This window comes from Ixodes scapularis, unplaced genomic scaffold (assembly GCF_016920785.2).
Source record: "Ixodes scapularis isolate PalLabHiFi unplaced genomic scaffold, ASM1692078v2 PGA_scaffold3__209_contigs__length_174095766, whole genome shotgun sequence".
Lineage (NCBI taxonomy): Eukaryota > Metazoa > Arthropoda > Arachnida > Ixodida > Ixodidae > Ixodes > Ixodes scapularis.
The window spans coordinates 6,086,024-6,102,363 of record NW_024609868.1 but is presented as its reverse complement, the minus strand read 5'-3'; the positions used below and the strand labels follow the sequence as shown (position 1 = coordinate 6,102,363).

The following is a 16,340-nucleotide window of genomic DNA, read 5'->3' as shown; positions in this document are numbered from 1 at the left end:
GGCTAGTGTATAAGTATACCACAAACACCACCGGTCCGCATCTCCGGCGTGGTCTAGTGGCTAGGATATCTGGCTTTCACCCAGAAGGCCCGGGTTCGATTCCCGGCGTCGGAAATGTTAGGTCTCATGGTGTAATGGTTAGCACTCTGGACTTTGAATCCAGCGATCCGAGTTCAAATCTCGGTGAGACCTCTTTTAGCTGCGCATGTCGATGGCTGATGGCTGATCGTCGATGGCAACTTTCTCTTGAGCGAGTGACGCTCATTATTTTTGACCGACCACCTTCTGCCCATAAGTACCGCCATGACGTCGACGCGAATGAAAATAAACTTGCTAAATGGTCGTTACTTCATTGGTAGCCACAAACACGTTATGTATGCCAACAGTAAATTCATAATGCGTCATCGCTTGAACGCTGACTCCAATTGAACATTCATTTTTGGGAAATGTATCAACGAGTAGAACTGTCGATCGACGAAAACTGTAAATATAGATATATACGATTTTCTTGATAGTATTTTTAATACTGGAGGATCATTTTATTTTTAAAGCGATCTGCTTTAGCCTTATGGCTGGCAGTATGTTCTAAACAGAGAAATGATAAAAATAAATAAGTAACTAACTATACACTCCGTGCGACGCGACCGGCGCGCCGCCACGCGGCCGTTGCTGAAGGTAGGCAATGAGAGCCCCTGCGAAAGGAAACCACGCCGCGTACATTGGTACGCATTGAAGTCGGAGCGGTGCGGTGCGGTTGCGCTGGGTTAACAGCATGAACTGTTGCGTCGTTAAGTGCTCCAATAGTTATGCGTCGTATCTCGTGTGGACGAAGTTTCACAGTTTTTCACCTCGCCGATGTTCTGTGGGACAGCGACAACGATGGACCTGTGCCGTACGACACGAGAAATTTGGTCTCCCGATCATGTCTGCCACTGTGTCGGCACGGCTGACATATTCTACACTGCCGCTTTGCGCCCTGCGTTTCTTTTCGTACCAGTGACGCCTACATGTCTCAGCTCGAACTGAAATGCCATCCCACACTTGCGGGTATGCAGTGCGAATTTCGTTGAAGAAATGCCCTCGAAAGAAATTTCGTCCCCATCGTACGTGTCGATGATCTTTCCGGACCAGTATGGCACGTGGTCTGTACTTCATGAAGAAAGATTCGGATGATACAAAAATTGACAAATAGGAATTTAGGGAAAACTACAATGAAACTTGGAATCACTGGACAATTGATGTTTGAGTATGGAAGTTTATGTGGTGTGCTTTCTTTTTTGATCAGCCTCCTTTTGGATGTGGAAACGCTGACACCCCGAGTCTTTTAGAAAACAATTTTTTTTTTCTCTCGGCTTTAGAGCCATTTATCGCAAAGTTATTCGAACTGGAAGTACCGTCCACTGGTCTCTTCCGGCCAGGGCTTAAAGTCTGGGGGGTCTCAGGGGGTCTCGACCCCCCACTTATTTTAACGGCTGGTCTGAGACCCTCCTCCACAGCCCCAGCATTAATAAATCAAAATCATATCTTCCAATAAGATAGCTTGTTTTCAGGGATGTGACATTTGGGCTTGAGGGTTGCAGGTACAGCGTGTACAGAGTCAGCAGTGGGGTTTATTTTATGTGCATCTATTACATCTCATCAAAAATCCCCCCTTTCCCCTACCTTCTTGTAGGGACCCCCATCAATTTCCGTGGACTTTAAGCACTGTTCCTACCTGTAAAGTGTGCACCTCCCGGCCATGATGAGAGGTATTTTCTTGACAGCCTTTGACGGCCAAACCGGTTCCCATTTAGTTACGCCGCCCAAAAATATTTCCACCTGGTTAAACTATGCCACCTCTTCTAGGTATAACAAGTGTTTTGTCAAGTTACGGTTGTCAAAGTACCTGTGTGCCGAAAATCAGCACCTCGCACAACCAGATTACTACACAACAGCTGACCGCAAAAGCCTTTGACGGTCAAACCGTGTGTTGGCCGGCAACTTGGTTTTCTCGGCTTTGAAGCCACCTTCCGTAAAGCAGGTTCAATTGGAAGTACAGTGCACTAGTCCCTTTTTACCTGTAAAGTCTCCATCTCCCCCGACGCGTGGCAGCCCTTTCACGGTCAAAACCGTTTCCCATTCAGTTACGCCGCCCAAACCAAATTTCCACCTGGTTTCCCTAGGGCACCAAATTTTGGTATTATAAGTGTGTGGTGTCAAGTTACGGTTATGTCCAAGAACCCGTGTGTCCAAATCTGCACTTCGCACAGCCCGGTTATAACACAACATTTTTGCTCCAATATTGGATATTCCTGACAGCTTTATTCCTTTATTCGTTCGAACCATAACTTTCACACCTGCTGTCTTGATAAAACTTGGCCCACTTAGTGCACAAACTTAGTGAACATCTCACTGGCCTCCAAATATCATCGTCCCAGCAGTCCTACGTTTACCGCGACGAGCGAAACAAATTTCCCACTGAGAGCAATTATGGTGGCGGCCATCTTGCTTTTCGGAAAAATGCTCAAAGCCCTTTTTCGACCGCAACTAAAGAAATTACCCCTAATAGCGACTCAAACTCAATATATAAGAAGCGGAGAGCAGCTAAATGCCCTTCTTAAATCTTCCCAAGCACTCATGCAACGTCACCCTCAACTTATCGGCTGAAATATCAAAAGTTCCGTCCGTGTGCGCTTCCGGCGCCACAGCTTCGCACGCGAAGAGGCGCCGCAGGCTGCTGAGCGCGCCTCACTGTCGAACGCCAACCTAAGAACGAAGGGCGAGGGTAAGACGGGTCGGGGAGGCGGAAGCAGACGGAACGTTAAAAAGAGAAGGAGGTTTCCCCCACTCTTCTCCAGCGTTCCGTCTGCTTCCCCCTCCCCGGCCTGTCTTGCCCCCGCCCTTCGTTCTTAGTTTGCAACGGACTATAGAATTCGCTATGCTGAAATGCACGTGTTTTACACGTTAGCTGTTCCTCAATCCCTACTTCGTATTCGTGCGCAATCTATGTAATTTGCTTGCCGCGGATGCTCCAGACCAGGCGAGCTCGCGGGGATAGTTTATTTCAATTGGTTTAATCGGTGCTTGCCACTCCATTTTATTCAAGCGTTGAGGGAAATGATAACTCGGAGGAACTACGAATAAAGTCGATGACATCCCAATGCCGGGACTACCGCTCTCAGATCATCGACTTTGTGATGGCCGTTGTAAAACATGATGTCGTGCAGCACGGTTTGTGTCATAATTCAAAAATACCTTGAAACGCTGATTTTTGTGCATTGAAGCACACGTATATGCAGTATACAAGGTGTTTGATATTAATCGGGCAGATTTATTGCAAAAAGATTGTGGAAAGGAAATTGGGACGTTACGGAAGATTTGCGAGTTCTATACTGGCATCAACCGGAACCGCACACAGTTCATGCCCGTCGCGGTCTCATTCGTGACATGCTCACAAATATGGAACATGTGATCCCGTCGATGTTGGCATCCTGTCGTGCTCGGGATTCCATCGGAAAAACATATATAAGTAAATTCGGTGTTGATGGGGAGAAAATGAGCTCTGTGGAAATCGGCTGGGAGGAGAGCGCCGATGGTCACCGCTCGACACCACGAGGAAGGAATAAACGTAGATATATTATACGCGGTGTCCGCCGAGTCGGTGCTATGATGGAAGTGCCCGATAGACCCAAGAGACAATGAATGTCCCTGAAGGGCACAGAGATGCTTTACATGAGAGAAAATGGAGCCCATTTTTCCCCGTTTTCGGTTTCTGGTGCCCATAGAGCCCCATGTATTCGAAAACTCCGTAGGCCACCATTTTCCCATTGCAATTTTCAGAAAATCACTTTTAACTTTGGTTAAGGTGTCGGATCGGGCTGAAACTTTGGCATCTGGTTGTGACCTCTAGCGCTACCTTTGGGCGGAGAATGAGCGTTCGGCAATGCGTAGTTTATTTTTGTGATAAAAACAAAACAAAAAAACTTGTAATTTTTTTTTTTTTTTTTTTTTTTTTTTTTACATTTTGTACATTAACGTTTTGATCCCACTTTGGACAGTCCGCAAAAATTGGTTTATCAACGTATCGCGCTGGGATTTACTACAGAGGTGCGGCTAGGTGGTGCACGCATAAAGTTAAAATATCAACGGATGAACACACATCGTACAAAAAAGGGGGCAAAAAATAGAGCCTGTTTCGGAAAATCTATGGCGCCTTTTCCCGGGCGACGCAGTGTACGTACGTTGACATTGAGACGCTGCCGACAGCGTCTCCAAGTCGCTGTCGGAGACGCTGCCGACAGCGTCTGCGACAGCGCCCGATTCGGCGCGCCCCGCGCGCCTTCGATTCATACGCCATCTGTCGGCAGCGTCTCTAAGTCAGCCAACGAGCACCGTCTGCGTCTCTCGGGATATGGCGCGATGGATGGACCGAAATAGGCTCTTTTTTTTTTTCTTTTTTGCCCCTTGTACGAGGTAAGTTTATTCGTTCCTGTTTGAGCTCCACACGTGCACCACCTGGCCGCACCTCTGTAGTAAATCTTAGCGCGATACGTTGAGAAACCGATTTTTGCGGACCGCTCAAAGGGGGGATCGAAGCATTAGTGTACATGCTGTGAAATAGGCTGAGAAGAAACAACAAAAAACAAAAACAAGGCTTATGCAAAGCATGTGCTAAGCAGATACATGTTGCGAGAAAAAAACAACAAAAAAACATGAAAACGACTGAAAAGAACAAATAAAAATGATCAGACTATATGTAACAACAGGAAAGATATAAACTGCGACACTGCCTAAATAAATCACCAGAATGCAGCCCAAGTAACTATTCTAAAAAAAAAAAAAAGCAATATATATATATATATATATATATATATATATATATATATATATATATATATATATATATATATATATATATATATATATACAAGTTTGAGCGATAATTGCCCACTAAAATTTCAAACTATGTATGAAAAAGGCAAACAGCGCACAGTAAATGGAGACTAAAGGAAGTGCAAACAGGACAAGCACTGACTCTCAACTGAAATTTATTCGCATGAAAACAAAACAAAGAAAACAGCAACTCCACCCACGTCACATGATTCATTCACCACGTGACCAAAAAAACAATACCTTTGCTACTCAGGCCCAGTGACGTTTGGCTTACGCTCTTCACCCCCGCTTTGATAATTGCATGCGCCTCTAAAATTTCTCTATTCACTCTGTCCCCCCCATTGCCAATGACACCAGTCTTACTGAAGATAGGTTCGCACCCACAACCATGACAATGCAATGGCAAATGCCCCTGTACAGCTCCCACCACTGATGACTTGTCGTTGCGATCAGTGGTGGGAGCTGTAGGGGGGCATTTGCCATTGCAATTATAAAGGTACGAATAATTACGATTGCCACCATAATGACGCGCGAACAACTAGTAGAAAGTTAAACTTTCGCAATGCAAACAACGTCTTGACATATTTGTCATGTTGTCGTTCGTCGCTGTGTGTTTGTCTCGACTAGAGCTAAAACCCCACTAATGAGGATGGTTTCATTATACGAAGCCATTTCGTCTTAAACACCGACAATGTTTTTCCTTCGATTTAGAACAGACAGCAATCAGCAATCGCTCATGATAAACGCTAAATTGAATATTTCCTGTAAGTGCGGCCAGTACAGTCCCCAAAGTAGATTTCGTTCATGCAAAAAAAAAAAAAAAAAAATATTTGGTAAAAGTTGCCTTTACAGATAGAATTTGCAATTTCCCTGTCGCATTTAATCGTCTGAGAAAGCTTATTTATTTGCTGCCCTTTCTCTCTGCGGTTCTATCCAAGTTATTCGCGAAACTGAGCGGCTGCAAGTGTTTGTAGGCGTTTTTGGTTGGATATTGGGGGGTGGAGGACGACGGGCATTAAAACCGAAACCGAACTAACTTCGGCATTGAGGTCAACGAGGTAGCTTGAGGTATTCTGCATAAAAGAGATAACTATAAATGATTTCAGTTGTTTGAAAAAAAAAAAAAAGAATCATGCAAATATTTTTTGAAGCGCGGTTGAAACAGAAAATCCAATAAAGAAGTAGGCGCATCTAGCTAAACATACTAAGCGACATATGCATGTACTTTTATAGGTCTCTTTGGCCCCCGCTGCCGTCTCGCCTCCGTGGCGCAATTGGTTAGCGCGTTCGGCTGTTAACCGAAAGGTTGGAGGTTCGAGCCCTCCCGGGGGCGCAGGCGTAGTTTTTTTTTTTTTTTTTTTAGGCTTTGTTGTAATATTTTGTGTACTATTTTTTGTGCGTCGTTAGAAGCGTAGGATTGGAGAAGTTCTGAATCGCGCGTGGCGTCCACAAAATTGGGAGTGAGAGGAGAGGCGCAAAATTAACAAATTTGCGATGCTGCCACCACATGTTTCTCGTGATTACCACAGAGACAGATGATCTTAATTCAATCGCATGTTAATCACGAGACATTTAACAATTGTACTGCTCAGTATGATTATTTATGTGTGTGAGGAGCAGGGGCGTTCGCAAGGTTCGCAATTCGCAAACATTCGCAAGGATTGTGGTTAGTGGTTAGGTGACGCAAGCTACCGCCCATTACAGAGGCTTCAGTCAATTTTAAAACTCATTTATTCATAGTAGTTGCTCAATTTCGCTATAATCGGCAATGCAAACAAGTTGGACCGTTCGAGAACTTACAATCTTGAAATTGTGGGATGAAAATCGCACAATTTCAGGCCTACGTTTGGCGACTAAACAGAACTTGCGCCCTTGCGCTTTCTTCCCGGGCAACTATGGGCCGTAGGGCCGTAGTCTGCTGTAGTTGACTGTCGTCAACGTTGACTGTTGTCGCTCTTGTAAACAGAAAAAAAGTTTATCGGTATTATCCTGGCGGCGTAGTAAAGGTCACTGACATGGTAGTGCTCATGGCATAACATCTCTTATAAGAATACAGCCAACAATGACGTCTTTCTACCGTAACGTCTTCTGGTTCGCAAAGGGCATGAAAGAGTACAGCAGGTGAGACGGACATGTCTTGTTTTCGGTCTGCTTGCATGCTACGCAGTTTCCGTACTCTTATCTAATAAGGTCTTGTATGAGCACCAAAGGTGTCGATTGAAGTGCACAAAGTGACGTCTTGTGACTAGAACCTACCCCTACGTAACTCGGAACTCGAGGTTTGTGCACTTGCTTCCATGTGGTCTGCTTTCGTAGGAGCTGTCACGACCGTGTTGGCTGTGGGCGGTAGCCTGCCGTGTTCGTTCTCGCCAGGCTAGAACGAAAACCGGTGTACTTGCTAAGACGTCGCTGAACGAAAGAAACGTCCTATTAAAAGACCTCCGTTCGCTACAAGGTAGTTTACTAAAGTCGCGCACTTCGAAAAGTTAACAAGCGCAAATATCTCTCTCTCTCTCTCTCAAACACACACACACACACACACACACACACACACACACACACACACACACACACACACACACACACACACACACACACACACACACACACACACACACACACACACACACACACACACACACACACACACACACACAAAAGAGAAAGAGAAATGTTTATTGTGAGTTTTTGCACACTTTCACCAGCCACCCGCTTTTAAACAAGCATGTCAAAACACACTCAACAATGGGAAGGTCGTCGTTCAGGAAATGATTCCATTGCAGGGTATGCACACCTTGGCAGCAAAGATATATATATAGCTTTGCTGTCAAAGGTGTACAATCAGCACGGAATGAAACCTGAACGCTGGAACGCGTGGCCATCGATACAGGCTGCTCCACCTGGAGGGCCCCTGAGAACTAATGAAAATGCACCTGGGTGCGAGGGTGCAGGTCCTACTAAGATATCCTCAACCCTCGCACTGGGCGTCTGGGACTTTCGCGTTTCACCGGTGGCGCGCTGTAACCGCTGTCACTCGGGGTGCTCTTCTGTCGCTGCACTGTCGCCCGGTCGACACAGGGCGGCCGCTTAACCTGGGTATAGCTGTTTGCGATAGGCCCTGTTCAGACAGGGTAATGAATTTATTCCACTCCGGAATTGATACGCCTGGCATATTTGTGGTTACCGAAGAGAACCTCAGCGAGCAATTTCTCGATTTTTTTAAGAATCGACTGATAACCTCGCACAAAAAAATGCGCGTTGCTCATAAAACCGAGGCATCCGCGTCGGTCTGCTGCTGCATTTTTTTTTTCATAAAGAATATGGGTGTGCGAGTAAACACATTTTATTTAGCGTTTATGACGTTTCACTATTTCTCAGAAACTGCGCGTGGCACGTTGTTTCCGGTGACACGTCATCGAGCACTACGGGTCTTCTGTGCACGAAATGTTTTAACTTTAATTTCGCCCTTGCGATACACAAAGTGATAATGAATGACAGCGCTGAAGAGATATCGCTGGGAATCGGATACACAAAGCGAGTGACAGTGCTTTTTGTATCGAATGTGACGGCGCTTACAGCACGCCACCGGCGAAGCGCGGAACTCCCAGACGCGCCGCGCGATGGTCGAGCTCATCTTAGTAGGCCCCGCGCTCTCGAACCCCGGTGCATTTCCATTAGTTCTCAGGGGCCCTCCAGGTGGAGCGGCCTGTATCAGCGGCCACGCGTTCCGGCGTCCGGGTTTCATTTCTTGCTGATTGTACATACCCTGCAATGTACTATATGTATATATATGCATACATACACACATACCTACATACATACATACTATGGAGGATGTCCATTTAAATGCAATGCAAAGGGAGGTGAATTTGTGCTATGCATACCAATGTTGGTTAACTTTCCAGAAGTGGGTTTCGGACGGCATGCCGCTCTTTCAACCTCCCCGACCTGGATGTTGACTGTTCTGGAAAGGTTTTCATGGTGACCGGTGCCACAGGCACCCTGGGGAAGGTGGTGGCCATTCAGCTGGCCCAGAAAGGTGAAGTAACCTATAACCTCTTAAAGTATGAAAGGCCCAGACCGAACTTGTGTCTGAGACGAATTCCGTCATGTCATTCTAAGTAGGGGCAATGCATCTTAGTGCAGTCCAAATTAGTGCATTCTGACTTAGCATGTTCTCAGTCCTCAGTATAGCATGCAATAACATCCAAGGCATGTGTAACTTTAATTAGACATGAGGAGGATACATAGAAAGGGGGGACGGACAACGAAGTCTTCGTTGTCCGTCCCCCCTTTTCATGTATCTTCCTCATGTCTAATTACCGTTACCAACATGCTCGTTTTGTACTTAATGTGTAACTTTATTGCTTATTATCAACTTGGGCCACACGCTTCGTGCACATCTTTAATTTTCTTACACATATTATTGTAGACGGAAGGCAACACAAAGGATGAAGACATTTTAGATTCGAAAAGCGCCAGAAAACAAGGACAACAGAAGGAATAGATGAAACGAAGCGCATCGTTCCGTCTATTCCTTCTGTTGTCCTTGTTTTCTGGCGCTTTTCGAATCTAAGATGTACCAACTTGCCCAACTACAGATTCTTCTACGATGAAGACATGCCAAGGCGTGTCTTCATCCCTTTTGTTGCTTTTCGTCTGTTATCGTAACGTTTTGAGCACACTCTCCTTCGTCAAGTGTACACACCATAGTTTGCGCTGGAGAGTGCTTGTTTATATGGTTGTAGTAGTCGTCTAAACCTAACTGCCATGACTTGCACAGGGGGTACCGTACACCTGGTTTGCAAGAACAAGGACAAGGCAGATGCCCTGAAGAAGACTATTCTTGACATAACTGAAAATGAGGTATGTGCCTTGGCTTCTGCAAAGATAGGTAGCTGCAGTTTGGTGTTCCTAGCTGATGGTTTTTCTTCAAAAAACAAAAAGCAAATTGTTTTGTGTACGTTTATACAGCCGGAAGTTAGTCTGCCTCAGCGGGCGTCTGCTGTCTCAGCTGTAGATGAGCAATTTAACCCGTGCGGTACAACTGCTAGCCTGGGGTCTTTAACGTTCACCATGTAGTAGTGATACACGACCGCACGCCGGTACGATGCTCATCCAATTTCTTTTTTTTTTTTTTTTTCAAATGGGGTGAAAATGCGGAAAGCAACAGGTGTTTCTTTTTCTTTTAGGAAAACAATGGTACATTTTATTTTTTTTCTTTGGACCAAGTAAACATTCCATGCACAAAATCTTATGAGCTTTTGAAAGCCTAATACTGACGAAATTGATGCCTTTCATTTTCTTAGTATTAAAAAATGTATGGAAGTCCAGGTCGTTGTATCAATCTGCAAGCCGTACATCTTCGATTTGTCTCCCTCAGTTTTCCAGGTCAAGTTGTGTATCTTGTGAACACTAGCTCATGCTGGAAGTATATGGTTCTAACTGGTATTACTAATGCAGTGATAAAGTTTTAGAGTATGTATGAAACATAGACCTTTGTGAAACATAAACCTTGTTTTGATTTGCAGGACTTTGCATGTAAGCACCTCACATGACCATATCCTGGCATATCTGTATAATTAAACACAAAATACCCCCCCCCTCCCAATTGATAGTGACTTCCTGTCCATTGTTTAAGAAATAGAAGTACACTTTGCCATTTTTTGGATGAAATAATAACTGTTTGTGTATTTAATTCTGAGCTTTAGGTATGCATGTGCATAGTTTTCTATTCTTTGCTTTCCCTAGGAAGCTGTGGTTGTACATGTTTTGGACTTGTCAGAGCCTCAGCAAGTTTTCCACTTTGCCAAGTCTTTTGTAGAAAGCCATGGCATTCTGCATGTTCTGGTGAGCACCTTCCTTTTTCATTCTGTCAAATCACTTGTTGCATCTATTGGTTAGTATTTCTGTGGCTTCAACCAGTAATTTGACAAGCCCTATATTTTATGAAGAATTCAGTTGAAAAAATTTAACAAGCTATAACTAATAAAGATGTATATAATGTTTTTGTCTAAAAAGAAAAGCAGTGTTTTGAAAAAAAAAACAAAAAAAAAAACAGAATGCTGGTTTTTGAATATTTTGTGGTAGCAAAATCTTACAATCAGGAGTAAGTTTCTAATTGGGTGCTATCTGTGGGTAATATATTCATGCAGTAAACTTTTTGGAGTGGTTCTTTATTTGCAGTTTGTCAAAATAGTCGCCATGAAATATGAGTAATTTACGCTGCACTACATATCTGCAGACTTTTGTCCTGGTTCTTTCCACATGCTGTCTTTTCACACATTACTGCGTCTTAGTATATTTGCTTACTGGTTTCTTTTTCTTTTTAATTAATTTTAGATCAACTGTGCCTCTACAATCACTCACGACAGAGAAATTGGAGAAAGTGGCCTGGAAAAAATGTTTGCTACAAACACATTAGGTACTCCTTTTTCTGTCCACACTTCTATCCACACTTTTTTTTGTGGCATAAGTTGTTCACAATGGCGTACCAACTTGTTTTTGAGTGGGGGGGGGGGGGGGGGGGGGGCAAACCAGACCCCCCCCCCCCCTCGGGGCTGGGGGCCGGTGCCCTTGGTAACCGCCGGGCAGTGTTTGTCCTGCCCAGTGACGGCTATTTCAGGGGTGCAAAACACATGCCTTGCTCCCCCACTCAGAGAGCTGGGGGGGCAAGTGCCCCCCTTGCCCCCCCGGTTGGTGCGCCCATGGTTGTTCATAACAAAATCTTGGTATTTGTACATGTGCCCTACTTTACTTTCACAGGTGTCCACATTTTGATCAAATCCCTCCTTCCTGTGCTCAACCAGTCCTGCGAACCACGAGTAGTAAGTAATCACATCATACAAAAAGCACATAGGATTGAATAGTGCCGTGCCATTTCTAGGTTAAGTAGTGCCAGGTGGACCAAGGTGGCACGTTTTCCACTTGCACAGTGGAGGCTGCCTTTTAAGAACTATTTGGTTCTTTTATTGGCACTCTTCTAGTGGGAGGACATTGTGATAAACTGTTGCACTTTCATTCAACCTTCAGAGGACCATGGACTAACAGAGTAGCGTACTGAAGTACACATTTAATAGCCTCGCTTATGTAATAGCCGTACCCCTAACTTCAACAAGTAGTAGCCACAAGAACAAATCTAAATCTTTCATACTTGCTCATAAGCTAAATCAGAAATTTTAATGGGGTTGAATACATCGTCCGATTTGCGTAGAAAAGACTTCTCCACATTATATTTGTCTGTGTCATCAAGATGGTGCACAAGAAACTTTTGTTATGTTTTAACTTTATTTTCTGCGCATATATAAAGTAGAAGCTAACTGACGGAATTCAGAACACAGGCTAGGGGGCACAAACTACCATCTGATTAAGAGAGATCAGTCATATTTAGTACCCATCTGTTATATATTTTATCTTATTATCTCACAATCTCGCCTTTGAAGCTAATTTTCAGCATGCTTTCCAGTTATAATCGGTCACTAACCATGCAGTGGTTGGTACCGCTTCAACTTTTGGTGAAAGTACCATTATTTGACATAACTCTGTAGAACAAAAATTACTTTGCATTCTGACTTTATATGTAGCATATAAAGTCAGAATGGCTAGAATACATTTCTGCTCAGTCTGTATACAGGGTGTTTATCGAAGTGCAGGCGAAATCGTTGAATTGCAGACATCATTGACGTCGGCGTGACTGCAGCGTGCCTCTGTGAAATTGAGTGATTGCTTCGTATTGTTTAATCTTCTGTCTCTGTGTAATCGTTTACTCTTCAAGCTGCTTCTGCACCATCATTGCAGCTTTGTGTGTGTTTTGTCCTGTCTTTGTGTAATTGTTTAATGTTCAAGCTGTTTCACCACCATCTTTGACCATGTACCAACTAGCTCAACTCAAACTGGTGAAATGTCAGCGAGAATTCTTTGGTAACCCCAGCCCTTGTTTTGCTTCCTTCTCTTATCATCAGCAGGATTTCTTCCAAATATTCGGGCAGCCAAGTATTGTCGAGTTTGGGGAACCCCACGCCTGTGTTCTGCTTTCTTCAACATGATTTCTTTTGTCTGACCCTTAAAGACAAAAAAAAAAAAACACACTAGCTCTAGCCTTGAAAACATGGAACCAACCCTACATTGCATTCTGCATTCAAACCAGTTCTGAGCGTGGGTGTCACCTCCTCTGCAGGTCCTGGTGACCTGTGGGAGCCTGCTGATGCAGCGGCTGGACCCGGTGGACCTGCAGTTTGAGTGCATGTTCCCCTACGATGGCTTGGCGGCCTTCATGCAGACCAAACGCCATCAGGCAGTCATGGTGGAGCACTACGCCGAGGCAAACCCCGGCATCCACTTCTCGGCCATGCACCCGGGCTGGCTCGAGTCGCAAGGTGGCCGGAGTCCTTGCGGCTCTCGTGTCTGGCGCGAAAAGTGAAGCATTTAGTCGTCCCCAAAGGCCGACCTGCAACATTGTTTTCTACCTGCCAGAAACCCCTTTCCCAAAGTCCTTTTCCTCTTCCCCTCTCTTTGCCAGAAAAGCACAGCTTTGGGCTACACCTGGATGGCAAGGCTGTGGGACTGGGTTCTTTATGTTGCGTGCCGGAGACGAGCACGGGGCGCAGATTGGGAGCAAGTGCTGACTTGGCGTCTGCCTGGGACTCTTGTTCATTCAGTCGGAACACGATGGGTCATAGTGTCCTCTGCAGTCCGTTGTAACGTAAAATGGGAGTGTGGGAGGTGTTGGTTGAAGAGCTAATCTCCACAGAAAGGGTGGTTTCCACATTTCTGACTACATCTCCGGTTTTAATGGAAGCATAGAACAAACTGGTGGGCCGGGGACAAGACACGCACACAAAGCTGCAATGATGGTGCAGAAGCAGCCTGAACAAGAAATGATTACACAGAGAGAAGATCACACAATACGAAGCAATCGCTCAATTTCGAAGTGGCGCGCTGCAGTTGCGCCGAAGAAAATGATTCATTGTAAACCATTCACAAAATAGTTGACTCAAAATTTGCGTCCTATTCACAGTGAGCTGCATCGCGAGTTTCATGACAAATGCCATTGCGATTCATAGACAACCAACAATAGGGGTTTCTGCAGCCAATTTTTATTGTTTCCCTAAGAGTGGGATCGTTTGGTTGGTAGAGAAATGGGGTGTTTACGGGAGAGGAATGCAAGCCTCCTCGTAAAAGTACTTCTTGCAGAAACCAGCACGTATACACACAAACGGATTCCTGTTCTATGTATTATAGATGTGAGGTGTTTTCTTGTTAGCAAAAGTGGAAAAAATTGTTTAATGGTCCCTCCAAAGCAGCCTACAAAAGTTTCTCAAGTAGGGCTGGAATCGGTCCCTTTTTGCATTTGTCAAGAGGAGAGCAGATAAGTCTACCTACTGTAAGTACAAGGGCAATGTTCAAGGAGACTCAGCGGGGAGCTCTTTGGCTGGGCTTGCTCACATGCAGCCATGAGGAAGGATCGAGGTCACGGAGAAAACTGCAGGTTGAAGTTTCTACGTACAAGTGTGTTCTTCATGCTCGTGGGAAGCCTTTCTCCTATACCATTTCGCTGTGGCGTCTCCTTACTGGGCAGTTAAATACTTTACCCGTGTTGTCAACGGGGCTTTTCGAATTGCTCGTAGTAAGGTCTCCCTTTCTCTGCTGAAACACCAGGAGTGAAGGAGGCCGTTCCCAAGCTGTTGCGCAAGGTCCCCGTTCCTTGCCGGACCGTGGAGGAAGCTGCCGACACAATCCTCTGGCTGGCCATCTCGCGTGCAGCTCTCAAACACTCCAGCGGCATGTTCTTCCAAGGTGTGTATGAAAGTGTGAATTGCATTTCAACAAAACCCCGGAATCCCAGAAAATTTTCCGTCGGGCCATTAGTTTCTTTGCCATGTTTAGTGGGAAATTTGACGTCATGTGATGTCGGGGTGTCAGTCAACACGACTAGAAAAACAAGTTCATTTCCTCGCTAAAAATAGCAGGTAATGATGCGACAGGATACTGCGACTTCACGCATGACAAAATTTGCCACTGTGACGTCAGTGTCATGCGACATCAATTTCTTCACCAAATTTAGCAGGGGAGTTAATAAACAACATGCTCTTCTCTCCCTAATAAGACTGCTTGATGTATTCTAAACAAATTTAATTCATCTGGTAATATGATTACAATATCTTCTAAACCTTTAGCTCGTGGATTTGAAGGCAGCCTGGTGAACTGTTTTGTGCCGACTAGTATTTCCCTGCTTTGCATGAATGACAGACAGAAGGACAACGTGCCCCCACCTTCCGTTCGGCAAGACAAAGACGAGTCTGGATGACGAGAAGTTCTTCATGCAGAACCTGGAGGACTTTGTGAAGAAGCTTGAACTTTCGTAGTCTCCACAAAGGGAGGCTTTCATTGCGTGTGCATGGGACTACTACCTCACTACTACTCATGTCCAGTTTAGGACTTGAATCGGTGCCACAGGAGGCTCTTTTAGTAGTTTTTAATTGGGTCACAAATACAAGCTGGTCAAGTGTGCGTAGTTAGGTTTTTATTCTTGGTGCCACGAGGTGTAAAGGTTGCATGGTTTTGATATTTGCTTCTATACTTTTGTTTTTAAACCGAAGTCTAGGTTGTATGTGGAAACATGTTGCATTATTGAGTGACTCGAAATTGTGCCTTTTAATTTTCAAGTTTGAAGTAAACAACTCAACATGGGAGATTTAATTGCAAGCACTGCCAGGCTGGGCAGTCACATTTGGCATAAGCGGATCTTCCAGGGTATCCATGTGTCTAGAAGTAGGGCTCCCAACCAGGGCCGTAACCAGGGGGGGGGGGTTAGGGGGTTCTGACCCCCCCCGAAATTTTTTTCTGGGTATGGCCCTGGTCGGTGCACTTGCAGCCAGCCGATTGTAATCTCCACCTCTGCGCACGCGCAGTGGCACCGGTCGGCTACCGGGTACCAAACCGGGACCGGTTCTTCGGTTTGCTATAACTCTCCATTATATGCCACCGATGCACATGATTCATAGGCGAAAATAAGACAAAATGGCCGCCGTTGTCCTCGAAAACCCCCCCCCCGAAATTTTTTTCTGGGTACGGCCCTGCTCCCAACCACTGTTTGCATTTGTCTTACAACAGGAGAGTTTTGCATGTGTCACGTCATCAGTAGCTTGCCGTAGAGTTAACACTTGAAATCAGCAAAACTAGTTAAGTGCAGTTTTAGTCAGTGGCTACTTTGATTTTTTTATACGCATTTCTGAAGTTTTCTAACGAAAAAATGTAGTATCGTAAGGTATACCGATTTGACACTGTTCCCAACTTGAACCCTTTGAGCTTTTCCCAAAGGACCCCAGAGAAGAGGTATTTGGAAAGCATATTTCTTACTGTTGTAACAAGCTATATTTATGCTTCATTGTGGTCTAGTTTTGTTTCATGCTATTTCCATATTTGTAGCAACATTTTACCAACTAGCCCAAGTTTATAAATATGCGACA

At 44.9% G+C, this 16,340-nt stretch overlaps 1 protein-coding gene and 3 non-coding genes across 4 annotated transcripts; all 4 read left to right on the top strand.

Annotated features, from left to right (window-relative positions):
• Positions 1 to 42: 42 nt before the first annotated feature.
• On the top strand, positions 43 to 114 carry Trnae-uuc. Its single transcript has one exon. It is a non-coding gene; the product is annotated as a tRNA-Glu (tRNA).
• Positions 115 to 120: 6 nt separating this feature from the next.
• Trnaq-uug lies at positions 121 to 192 on the top strand. Its single transcript has one exon. It is a non-coding gene; the product is annotated as a tRNA-Gln (tRNA).
• Positions 193 to 6,131: 5,939 nt separating this feature from the next.
• On the top strand, positions 6,132 to 6,205 carry Trnan-guu. The gene has a single exon. It is a non-coding gene; the product is annotated as a tRNA-Asn (tRNA).
• Positions 6,206 to 6,766: 561 nt separating this feature from the next.
• LOC8029721 (dehydrogenase/reductase SDR family member 12-like) lies at positions 6,767 to 15,652 on the top strand. The gene is given in 11 exon segments (XM_029982537.4): positions 6,767 to 6,993; positions 8,778 to 8,911; positions 9,656 to 9,738; positions 10,624 to 10,722; positions 11,215 to 11,296; positions 11,638 to 11,699; positions 13,049 to 13,247; positions 14,530 to 14,569; positions 14,571 to 14,596; positions 14,599 to 14,667; positions 15,121 to 15,652. Coding segments are annotated over 11 exon segments (969 nt in total). The 5' UTR covers positions 6,767 to 6,934; the 3' UTR covers positions 15,237 to 15,652.
• Positions 15,653 to 16,340: the final 688 nt, after the last annotated feature.